This window comes from Glycine soja, chromosome 10 (genome assembly GCF_004193775.1).
Source record: "Glycine soja cultivar W05 chromosome 10, ASM419377v2, whole genome shotgun sequence".
NCBI lineage: Eukaryota > Viridiplantae > Streptophyta > Magnoliopsida > Fabales > Fabaceae > Glycine > Glycine soja.
This window is the reverse complement of record NC_041011.1, coordinates 5999726-6012423: the sequence shown is the minus strand read 5'-3', so window position 1 is coordinate 6012423 and position 12698 is coordinate 5999726. Positions and strand designations below refer to the sequence as shown.

The 12698-nt window shown below is 34.7% G+C and overlaps 1 protein-coding gene and 1 long non-coding RNA gene across 8 annotated transcripts; one reads left to right on the top strand and one right to left on the bottom strand.

Moving 5' to 3' along the window:
- Positions 1–392: 392 nt before the first annotated feature.
- On the bottom strand, positions 393–5665 carry LOC114371988. 7 transcript variants are annotated; one of them, XR_003658097.1, is made up of 10 exons: positions 5651–5665; positions 4803–4880; positions 3588–3674; positions 3310–3426; positions 2701–2813; positions 2216–2620; positions 2005–2118; positions 1570–1659; positions 1400–1491; positions 393–1109 (listed from the first exon to the last, which is right to left on the bottom strand). It is a non-coding gene; the product is annotated as an uncharacterized LOC114371988 (long non-coding RNA). The 7 variants fall into 7 exon arrangements; XR_003658096.1 differs by lacking the exons at positions 4803–4880; positions 5651–5665 and adding an exon at positions 3914–4069; XR_003658094.1 differs by lacking the exons at positions 4803–4880; positions 5651–5665 and adding an exon at positions 3817–4068.
- A 5039-nt stretch (positions 5666–10704) lies between these two features.
- On the top strand, positions 10705–11313 carry LOC114370910 (histone H4-like). The gene has a single exon (XM_028328312.1). It carries the CDS (start codon positions 10775–10777, stop codon positions 11084–11086), a length of 312 nt encoding a protein of 103 aa, XP_028184113.1. The 5' UTR covers positions 10705–10774; the 3' UTR covers positions 11087–11313.
- Positions 11314–12698: the final 1385 nt, after the last annotated feature.

Sequence of the window (12698 nt, the reverse complement as noted above, 5' to 3'; positions counted from 1 at the left end):
AAGTGAAAAACACGAAAGGTAACTTTAATTAGGTCTGGTCATTTCACAAAACAAAGAAACTATTCTGCACGCAAAGGTTAGCAAAAGAACAATGAAAGGATTATCAGCGCAGATTTAGGCACTTAGGGTATCCGAATAAGTTATTTTTCTGCTAACGTGTTTCACTGGCAGGTCCAGGTCGTGCATATCTGTGGGAAACATTGGCACTTTTGGGGGTTGGATTGGTTTGGGCACTTGTCGTGCTGATTAGAAGAGACATGAAGCTTGATGCACTATTGGGAGGAGGGCTTTTGGTTATTTACTTCATTTCTCTATTCCTGAGGCTGATTCAGACACTTGGTTCTCTCCAATTTCAGCATATGTTGTTAGGCTTATTCTTCAGCAGATGATAATGAATTGTGAATTTCTCATCATATTGGTATAGCTATTAGCCACTGACATCACTTTCTGTGCAGGAGCTATATTGTGCAACCATGATAGGTAGGCCTAAATTAGATAGCGTTAGAACTTCCACTGCTATTTGTACTTAGCTTTTCTTGGCTAATGCCATTTTTAATACATTAAGATCACAAAATTACATCCATACATGTATAGAGAGAAGAAGATCAAGTTACTGTCTAAAGTCTCAATAACTCTTGCTAAAGTTTTTTCCTCTTCTTTTTACAAATGCTCATGTTTGGTCTGAAATCAGCTTCATATTGCACACACAATGTAGCCATTGGCAGTGGCGTGCTGAAGCCCAACATGTCAACTTTTGAGACCCAAAGAAAAAGTGCTAAAATTTTCATACTTCAACTGGTGGTCGTTTAACACTGCATTTGGCACTTTAGCCGCTACACTGTTTGTTGTGTACATTCAAGAGAGGTTTGGGTGGGGATTGGGGTATGGAATATCAGCATTGAAGCATTTCATTTGGACGTAGAGGCAAACAAACACATGGTTAGTATCGATGGATTGATCTCGGCATGTGCCAGAGAGCATAGCCAGCAATCTCCAAGTACAACCGATCGAGCACCAAATTTAATTTAATGCTTCCCCTGGTATCCCCATGGATTTTTGCTTGTCCAATTCCATAAATCCCTGCACATTTCCTCTATACCGTATTTTGCCTGCACCATTAAAAAAGACGATAATAATAATAACTCTAAACTGTCTATCGACAATGCAGCATAGTAGGTTGGTCGTCTGTTCTATAGACCTCATCCTTTTAATTACCAATTCATAAGCTGGTTTCTCATAATTATGCAGAGTAAACCATACAATTATAAAGCTAATCTTTAATTTTGTTGTGCATGAGTTAGTAAGTAAGTTTATAATATCGCCAGAGATAAAAAAATGATAATGATCATGAAATTGAGAGGAGCAAGTAAAAATAAAGAAAGCGATGGTGGGTACGTACTTCCAACCAAGTTCTTTCTCAGCCTTGTCCATAGATGCATATACAGCAGTAGCATCCCCGGGTCTTCTGGGACACATTTTTAATGGAATTTTCTGGAAAATTAAGAAATCAGGTTGAGTGGATGATTCATGTGAGCGAGGAGAGGAAGATGAAAAATAATATGATATGACCTTGCTGGAAGCTTTTTCAAAGGCAGCAACCATTTCAAGCCCACGCCCAGTTCCAAGATTACCAAACTATTTGGTAAGTTCCATTCCCACCTGAATTGCATAAAAATAACAAACATACAAAAAATAGAAGTGACAACAATATACTCTTAATGGCAGTCATAACAACCATTATTGCCTATCCAAAAGAAATAATTTCTCTGTAGTATCAAGTATGATCATATACACAGGTAGTTGAATGGTATTTGCATTAACAAATGTTGCATGTGTATCTATCAACTGCAAAGTCGAGAGCATAGCTGTTGTTAAGCCTCCGAACTGCCATTTTAAACTGAATTTGTGTTTTATATATGCTGTCCAATAGAAAATCTTTCACCCTATTCATTCAAGTGGAAATATTACACAACATTCATTTCATAGTTTCTAAATATTTTCTACCTTATATTCTGCAGAACCTTGTTGTTTGCTAAGTAGGGCCTCCAGTAGGAGCTTGTAATAGGCCTCTTCAATAAAGCACCATCCTAGATTTCCACCATACACCTGAAGAAGCCCCTACACCACATGTTAAAAAGTAAACCAAAATTATGAAAACAAAATATTTAGCACTTGCTAAACTAAAATCAATGAGGGTAGAGATAGATAAGTTAACCTGGAAGCGAGCAATGGCATCGGCGGCGATGGTGGTGTAAGCACTACCCATGTGAGGAGGGGCATTAGTACAACCAACACCTAACTATGAAACTAATAAAGCCAATTTTTCCGCTTCCATAACAAAACTAAATATAAAACTGCTAGCAAGCAAGCACAAAAGTAACCAATGAGAGTTTATATGCTGCATCAAGTTAGGCTGCTTAACTCACAAAATTGGAGAAATGCTGATAAAAAAAAATACTGTATGGAGAAATTTCCCCTGAACTGAACATTTTTTTTTGCCATACCCATTGGGTTCTGAAGGCACGCCACCATTTTATTTGCCTTACTGTAGCTCCCCAACTGGTGCCTCATTGAGCCACAGGAAATGAATGAAGTCGTATAATTTTGCACTAACACTAACCTGCTCATGATTAAAAAAAAATCAAAATCATTCAAGACAAAAACAATTGAGTAATTTAGAGAAAGGTTTAACTTTGTGACCTTATATGGAGTTGGGTTAAGCCTCCTCATGTGGTCAGATCGCATTTGCTCAAGTTGATTGATGCATCGCTCTCTGATATCTCTTAGAGCTGGTAAAGAATCTTTCTTTATATCTTCAAAAAAGAATAAGCAGGTTACTATAGAAAAGTAAAAACTGACAGTCATGAGCTGCATGCACTAAAATGACTGAATATATATATGAATTGCAGATAAATGCTGGTATTGGTAAGCCACTTTATATATTCCAGAGTGCAACCTAGTTTTCAGTTAACAACATTTCATGCAGGAACTAATAAGATAATACATTTTGCAACCATAGGATTAACAGATGAGGCAATAAATTCCTTTTCTTAGTTTAAAGGGGTAGTAAGCGTTAGTGTGGCAGGTTCAAAAGCTACACAACCAAATTATACAGTTGGTTAATAATGAATCATGGGATTGTACTTATAAACGATGTAATTGAAAACTCAACTGGCCGCCCACCATCCATGATTAACAAATATGGCTTATAATTAAAAACATCAGTGTGCAATAGAATTTTGAAAGAGGAAAAGTGTGCCAAAGCTAATTCAGGGATAAGAAAAAAGAGACAGAGAAGAGAGCGTTTACCTGCAGCGGTGCGACAGAAGGAGTGAAACCGTTATTGGAGAATGCTCTTTCGGAGCAGAGGCAGAGCTGTAAATTTACCTCAATACACCCGCTCCCCGGGGCCAGACTGACCTTATACTGAGGGGGGGTTTCAAAATTAATACATTATCATTTATTTATTTCAATTTCAAATAATATATAATCTATAGAATATTTTCATGGGCATTCAATACCAACTTAGCAAGAGAATGGGAAAATAAAATAAAATGAAGAAAAATACACTAAATTAAAGTAAGCACCTTAGCAACAGCTTTGGGTGGGTATTCTCCTCCTAGTCTTGTATCAACACACTGCCTGACTTTATCCTCAGTGAGTTTTGGTGTAGCCTGAAACAATATACATCAATTGTTGTCATCAGTTTCATCAGCTAGGATTTTAGAATCGACAATAGACCATAATAAAAAACTAAGTTGTTGAGGTTGGAGAGAGCGTGTCCAGCATCGCAAGCATCCCACCCGCGGAGCTCACCAAAGTCGTCGCCATGATTTCGCGAAGAGGAGTGGAATTCGAATAGCTAAGGTTAGGGTTAGGGTAATAAGAAGAAGAAGAAGAAGAAAGGGAAAACCTAATTTAGAGGGATGGCTTTTGGCTTGCTCCGGCACCAGCTGTTTTGGTGCTTTAAGAAAAAGAAGACATGTTGCTGTTTTGGAAAAAAAGCAAAACATGTGTTGTTGTTGAAAAGAAAGCAAAACACGTATCCAGGTGAGCAGGTGGAGTCTGGAAAATCAGACACATGTAAGAAGCACGAGAGTGGAAAATGAAAGGGCTAAAAAAAAACCAAAAAAAAATGGACTGGTGAGCTCTCAATTATGGATATTTTGAACAAAAAACTAAAATTTTAGACAGCTATCAACCTCTCAGCCATGGGTATTTCAGTATTTTCAATTTCCTTCTCTTTTATTATATAGATATTGATTATTCGGGTCATTCTAGATTCGTTTTCACCCGTCTTAAATAGGGATATCGTAAAATATGGTGGGCTTTACAACGCCGATTTTTCACCCATCTTAGTATATCAGTGTTTCTAAGACGGTTATTTGGATAATCGATCTAGAAACTGCATGACTTTCTACATTGGTTATGCGTATAACCGTCTTAGAAATGCATTATTGTAGTTGCCTTTCTACATCGATCATGCGTATAACCGTCTTAAAGATGAATTAATTTATCTGGCTTTCTACATCGATTATTCGTAAAATCGTCTTAAGAATTGAGTACTGTGTCAGCCTTTCTAGATCGGTTATTGAATAACCGTCTTAGTAGATGTGTCATTCTAAAACTTAGAATTTAATTTTTTTTTTGTTTTTCTTGTGTTATCATAGCTTATACTATTGGCTTTACCTCAGTTCATCAATACAAAATATTTGGAGGAATACAAAGTATGATAAATACAAACTAAATAATAAAAGTAATTCACAAAACGTCAACAAATATCAAATGAAGATTTAATTCACCTTTGTCTTATTTATTTGAAGCAAAGCTTGCAATCTTAGGCACATAATGAATCCAAATAACTGAAACCCTCGCTCGCCCTGCAATCACCAAGAAAAATATGAAGCTCTAGAGAATCAAAATGAATAAGCTGGGAAAACAAAAGGAAAATATACATGATGCTAGTTGAAAGGAACTGTTATGATCTTGCCACTTGCCAATGATATAACATATTATATTGTGGTGTGTAATACATAGAATGCCATGACATTTAATAAGTACATAACTACAAAGAGCCTAATTCATGAAAAGCTTTAGGGGAGGCATCATAATCATATATATAACATGATTAGATAAAATAAAATGATAATTAAGTAACTTCAATGCTAGTTGATTATTTTAAAAAAATCCCAAAAACACGACTATATGATATAAGCTAATAAACTAGAACAGTGCAAATCCAAAAGAAGAAGACAACAAAGAATAATGCCAAGAAACATCATTTTCCCTGTGATTGTCATAGATTTGCAATTCTTGAAAAGTTGAGATCTCATTAACTTCCAAGCAGGTTTCACTTCATGAAAAACAGATTCCTTATTTTCAAACAATCACAGATAAACTAAATCGCACAAACCACCACCACCACCTAATCTGTCCAACACCACTCCAAATCTAGAGTGGCTCAAGGAACATGATGCAACATTGACATATCTCTATAGTCACACAAACACCTTTCACACACCAATATGAATCAATCAAGAGCCCCCCTATCCCAATCTCAAAAAGAAACACATCCATGATCATTCACAACATTCAAATACAACAAATCAAAAGAAAGCAATGAGATTAAATTAAAGAGAACAAGACATACCCCACTTGCAATGACAACTCCAGCAACAATAGGAATAAGGGCACCATAGGTAACCCAAGTCTCTCTCTTGAGGGTGATATGAGTGAGTCGTGCAACCAAAAAATCTACAACAAGGGACAAGCATAACAGGGAGAAAGTGAAAATTCCATTGAGGTAGTGTCATATGATCTCATTCACATTGATTCAATGCTATATACAAGTATCTTAGCATCATCTGAAAACTAAAAAGCCAACTACATAATAAAAGCTTCAAATAAATTAATAATAACACAACAAGGGACAAGCATAATAGGGAGAAAGTGAAAATTCCATTGAGGTAGTGTCATATTTTTTTTTATTTTTTTTGAAGAATGCCATAATTTGTACTTGATTTAACACAATAAGGTTAATTATAAAGTTACTTTAATTTGGTTTCTAAAAACAATAATAACAATAATTTTGCCCTACCTAATACATCTTTCCATTGCGTCGGGGAACAATAAAGTTCAACATCAATCATATTGCTCTTGCAAAGTAACCAAATAATGCATTACTGCATTAGCTGATGATGACAGAGGTTGCAAAACTTCCTTTGAATTTGTTGACACCATTTTCTCCAATGTTCAACATTAATCAGTGTTGAGATACACAACATCCTTACTTACCAATCAGGTTTTAGGATAAATGTAAATTGAACATAATTACAAGGTGATAGGTGCTACTACTGTGCTTTTAGAAACTAAATGATAGGATAATAATTCTCTGATTCATTTCATTCATAATACAACTGAGGAATATGGCTGCCAATCATTGGCTAGCTATACATGTACTATATTCAGAGAATAAAAGTAATGGAATTGATAAATAAATCCAAGGTTGTTATAACAAAAATTGCGGACAAGCCATGAGGGAATCTTCAGGAACTCTTGTCCTTATCTTTAGCTTGTGTCAAACAAAGTCCTTAATATGGGTAGGCCTCCTTAGTGTCCTCTTAGGCCTGTTGGGTTGAGTTGCTATCACAAGGTATAATACAATGTTTATTAAGGATAGATATCATTTAACTCTTGAAAGGACAAACGTGAGTTAAATTTAGCTATATATAGTGTGGGCAAGACCCGTTAACTCCTAGACTAAAAGGGTGAACGTGAGTTGCATTCTTCAATATATAGAGGGGAACATTCTTGGGGTTACAGCATTAGACCGCTAAAAATGTTCAAAGAAGTTCACCTCAGACTTAAATTAGTTTCATATGAGAAGAACAGAGTAGCGTAAATATAATAATCTCAAAAAGACTAGAAACTCTCTCAAGGAAATCTTTAAGGTGAGGGTGGCAGCATACGTAGACAATGTGCTCCTCACTATTGAAATTAATAGGAAAAGTGAAGTCTACATCCTCACAAGGTTCCAAGGTAGAATGCACCAAAGTTTCTGCAGAGTCAAAAACAATAGAGTATAAAATAAGCAGTTCAACCAAGAGCTTTGACCACTACTTATTTTGAGCAACAAAAAAGCAAAATGAGACTAAAATAATAGAAGATTGGTACAAGCACTTTTCACTATAAAAACATGTTTCTACCTCCAGGCTCCAACATTCATTTTCACATGGTATGATAATTTCAGGACACAACACCAATTTAATTAAGGCAACACAATCATGAGCTAGAACCCACAAGGTCACAAAGTAGCAACATTAAGATTGCACCAAGGCTGATGGTTCACCCCCACATAACTAATTTAATATAGGTTCTATGAAACTATACTAGTTGATGATGTGTGATGACATTAAATTAAAGCATCCAAGTAATGAATGATAGTGGTATGAGTAGAGCGAGAGCATAGCCATCATATAAATGTTAATAAGAAAAATTAGAAAGATGAAACTAAATATAACTGCATAACAATAAATTAATGACGACCCCAAAAAAATCGAGGGGAAAAGGACATGGAACAGAGGCCATCAAAACAGAAATCAACAGGATACTAGCATCAGTTCTGTTGTAGCAAACAGGCCATCCATATACCTAAACTCTCTCAAAATAAAAATAAAAATAAATAAAACATTCTGATGAACACCTTAACAGTTAAGCATGGATATATGGCATAAACTTCCATGGAAAGACCATTTCCATCATAATCAGAATTGCAACCATTCACATTTTTTGTGCTTAAAGATGAATTGTTTATGTCTATCTCTATTGCAGTGTCAGAGTCTCGACTAACATGACCATCTACTGCATCTTCCTGTGGTGACTCTATTTCTTGGCATGGAGAAACTCTCTTGTGGTCTTCATTTTGAAAAATTTTGATAAAATTTGAGAATCAAACAGAACAATAACAACTACAAGACATGAGCGTGAGCTAACCAAAGAAGCTCAACTCAAATCATGGATATTTGATATGAAAATCAGAAGCGATGAGCTTTCATGGCAAGTAATGCATTCGCAGTGGCTTTTTTCCTTTAACGAGAAAAAAATAAAGGAAGAGAATGAATCAACTCACAGTAAATAAGCTGAAGGAAGAGACTAAAACCCTAGATTTATTAAATAACATTATGTTGGAGCTAAGGGGTTTCAGCTACAGTGCTTTAGGGAGAGAGAGGTTTTAGGGAGAGAGGGGTTTCAGCTACCGTGCTTCACGGCGCGAGCTAGAGTATTAACGGTGTAACCTAGGGCACAAGACGGTACGTTGGAGTTGCGACTAGCTAGAGTGTTTGATTCTGGTTAGAAAGTATTTCGTGTAGCTACGGGTCGGGGTCGAGGATGCAATATTACTAGTGTATACGAAGACAGACATACGCGATAATCGTTGTTGTCTTATTTATGCTAATTACAACATTGCCACCAGCTTACATTCTAAGATGGTTCTTTGTAACCGCCTTATAATGTGCGACGTAAAAAATATTATTTCTCCCCCGAATTACAAAACTGCCACCACCTCCTATTCTAAGACGGTCATTCAGAACCGTCTTAGAAACAGCATTGTAAAAACGCACTTTTGTAGTAGTGACGGGTAAACAAAAACATCAGTTTGAGGTCCTTTTCCAAACTATTTATCAAAAGAGGGTTATTTTCAAACTATTTACCGAAGGGGTCTATTTTTATTTACATTGCGCCAAAGACAGGGGCACAATTCAACGGGGAGATGATATGTGGCATTGAGTTGTGTTGTGCCAAAATATTTGCACAATGGATTGCTATAGCTACAGTGGCGCAACCACTTTTGGACAGGTTATGTCAGCGTGTGCTTTCGACAGCGTGTGTTGCTACAGCTGTAGTGGTGCAACCACTCTTGATTTTTTTTTCTGGATCTTCACACTCGCTTTCATCAAAGGAAATTAAGACATCTCATAATTTAGAATTCAACCTAAAAATAAGCAAGATGTGGTAAAAAATTACTTACATCAAAGATAAAATTTAAATACTATCACATAATTATATTGTAACTTCAACACATTAATTACTTGTTAAAATTCTCTTGATTTTAAGTGAAATGAATAATATGTACACTAATATCATGTAACTATGTGCAAACCATTATATATAATACATTTATTTACTTTAAAATTAGTTATTTTAAAAGTTATATTTATAATATTTTTTATTAACTGAAATTAGCTTTTTTTTACACTAACAATACATCTTTATTAAATTTTTATAAGTATTAGCTAATTAGTATTGATTTTGTAAAATATTTTATTGCTTGATTTATTTTAAAAATATTATTAATTGTCATTTTACAAAATTAAGAATTAAAATGATAGTTTTATAATTAAACAAAAATATGAAAATTTTGTAAAAGTTAAAATTTAAGTGACCTGACCAATATTATAAAGAATAAAAAGTTTCACCATATAGATTATGTCAAATTAAATAGTGATATTAAGTTCGAATTATATATATATATTAGATAATTAAAAAATTATCTCCGATAATAATTCTGTGACTGGATCAAAATTTTTTTTGTCACTATTTTCTTAATTATTCAATCAATATTTGTTTTAAATTTTTTTACCGTATAATAGTAATTGACATTTGAGTTAGGTAGTGATTCTTTTTTTGATCTCACAAATCACGTGAACAATTTTACATTATAATATAATAGTAATTGACATTTGAGGGATACATTATAATATTTATAACACTTAAATAATTTTTTTTAACAAACGGGGCTCACGCCTTAATAAGAACATTTTATCTTCTGAGGACATAAATACTATATAGCAACGTCCATTAAATAAAATCGAGTGTGAAGATCTAGAAAAAATAAAATCAAGATTGGTTGCGCCACTGCAGCTGTAGCAATACATGCTGTCGAAAGCGCTGGCATAGCCTGTCCAAAAGTGGTTGCGCTAGCTGTAGCATCCTATTGCGCAAAACTTTTGACACAACACAACTCAATGTCACATGTCATCTCCTCGTTGAATTGCGTCCCTGTCTTTGGCGCAATGCAAATAAAAACAGACCCCCTCGGTAAATAGTTTAAAAACAACCCATTTTGATAAATAGTTTGGAAAAGGACTCCAAACTAGTGTTTTTGCCGTGATGGGTAAGTAAAACCCATATATTTAAGTATCTTTCATTTATTTGAGAATTATTATAAGTTAAATATAAGACTTTTTTTGTTGAAGTATAGCTATTTTTTTATTCAAACAAAAATTACAAATACGATGCGCATAATATTTGAACTTTTAATTAACATTTATTTATTTTTTAACAAATTCATCAAATAAAAATTGTTGAAACGCGAGGTTAGTGATAGTATCTCCGTGGCCCAGGGTCAAAGCCCATAAAAATTATCTCACAAAGGAAGGCGGGCTTGAAAGTTGAAACGTATGAACCATAAAAAAGGAGGGAAAAAAACGTAAAAGCCTAAAAGGGCACCCTTCAAGGCTTCAACAATTCAACCTAATAAAAAGGTGCCAGCATGGCAATCCCGGTGACACAATCCAACGGTCTACATCCTCAAATAATTGATTCACGCGGATCGCCACACAATCCAACGACAAAGAACCCTCCTTCCTCATCCGATATATAAGAAACCTCCAGAGCCCAAGCAACCTCAAGAATGCATCACGCAACACATAGTACAAACAAAAAAAAGTGTACAACACAATGACCTTATCATCTCCGAAGCCGCCGAGCCAGGATGCCAGGAAGAGGAAAAGGAGGCAAGGGTTTGGGAAAGGGAGGAGCGAAGCGACACCGTAAGGTTCTGAGGAACAACATCCAAGGGATCACAAAACCTGCGATTCGGCGTCTCGCGAGGCGTGGCGGCGTTAAGCGAATCAGCGGCCTCATCTACGAGGAGACACGTGGCATCCTCAAGATATTCCTCGAAAACGTGATTCGTGATGCTGTAACCTACACCGAACACGCTCGCCGCAAGATTGTCATTGCTATGGACGTTGTTTACGCCCTCAAGAGACAGGGCAAAACCCTCTATGGTTTCGGTGGTTAGTTTGGAAAATTAACAAGTGTCTTGCTCTTGTTAGTACTTTGAACGTTTCGAATTTGTTGATATCAAATCAAATGTTGCTGGATGGATCTTCACGATGTAATGGTTGTTGTTGTTGTTGTTGTTTGATCCTATAGCTTATTGTTGTTTACTTTCTCTTCTTTCTCAGCTGATTTATTTTTCTTGAAACTTCGCGTATTATTAACTTGTTACACCTTTTGAATGATGTGATTGGAGTTTTTATTTTTATTTCTGGGCCTTAGAATGTGTTACTTTGCTTAGGGTGTCGCATATTTGCTATTTTAATTTCTTATAATATAATGTTCTTCCTTTTCATTTTTTGTTATCGAATATCACAAATGTGTGAATTTAATTATTTGGTTTCAGTTGTGTTAACTGGATTACTTAGGTATCATAATTGTACAGTTTTAATCCTTCAAGTATATATGTTAAGATCAAGTATATATGTTAAGAAGGATATCGTACCAGAAGCCAACTAGGTTGCAAATTCTTTGGCTAAGAAGCATGAGTTATTATAAACAAAAAAAATCCAAAATCCCAATTCGTTTCTCTATTTTTTTTAAAGTTCAAAGCAGATCACACAAGAACTATGAATTGCAACCTAGAAACCAAAAATCCCATCACTTTGTGCTGGACATCAAGGCGATCGTCATTACATTCATGAGACCAATACTCGGGCCATTGAAAACCCTGTAAACGGAATTGATTCAAATTCAATCGATTTTCGTTTAACTGACCGAAACATAATTAATCTCGTGTTTGTGGTGATTATAGAGAATTGAGATATTTCAAAGAGGTCGCCTAAACTAACTGCACGAGCTTGAAGGTGAAGTTTGAATATGTGTATTTACTTATACGGATCATTTATGAACTCAAATTGACTCAAATCGATTCAAACTGTTTGAGTTAGATGATTTACGTATTTAAATTAAAATCGAATTAAATTGATTAAAACTGTTTAGGTACGAGTTGTATCATTGGTTTAAATTTATAGATCTGTTGACAAGGAGAAAAAAATGAGATAAATATGTATTTGGAGGATAATGTTGAAAATGATCATCATGAGTTTGACATTTTGAATGGGTAGAAATGAAAAGTATCCAAATATTATATTATTTTTTGTATGACTAGAGATATATTAGTCATTTATGTATCTATTGTATCATCTCAGTCTGCATTTAGTACTGGCGTAGAATTCTATATTCATTTCGTAGTTTTGAGTCTCATTATTGTTGAAGCTCTCATTTGTGTCCAAAATTGGCTTAGATATGTGAAGCAAAATATTAATGACTTACAAGTTGAAATAAATGAAGCGAAAAAATTGAATGTGTAATCTCTTATTTCATTTTTTATATTTGTATAACATATCAATTATTTTTTGTGCCAACAAGTTGTGTTTAAATTTTGAGTTGTTTAGTTTGACTTTAAATATTGCAATTATTAGGGACTCTAAGTGTTAGAACCACAAGTGTTAAGACTATTAATGTTGAAACTTCTTAAGGTATTACTTTTGAGTACATTTTTATTTGTTTCACCTTTTTTCATATTTTTTTTTTTTTGTCATGTTTATAATATTAATGTATCATATATTGTT

What these genes read in the sequence shown, in the direction of transcription:
- LOC114370910 (XM_028328312.1), top strand. Translation starts at nt 10,775, where the DNA reads ATGCCAGGAAGAGGAAAAGGAGGCAAGGGTTTGGGAAAGGGAGGAGCG.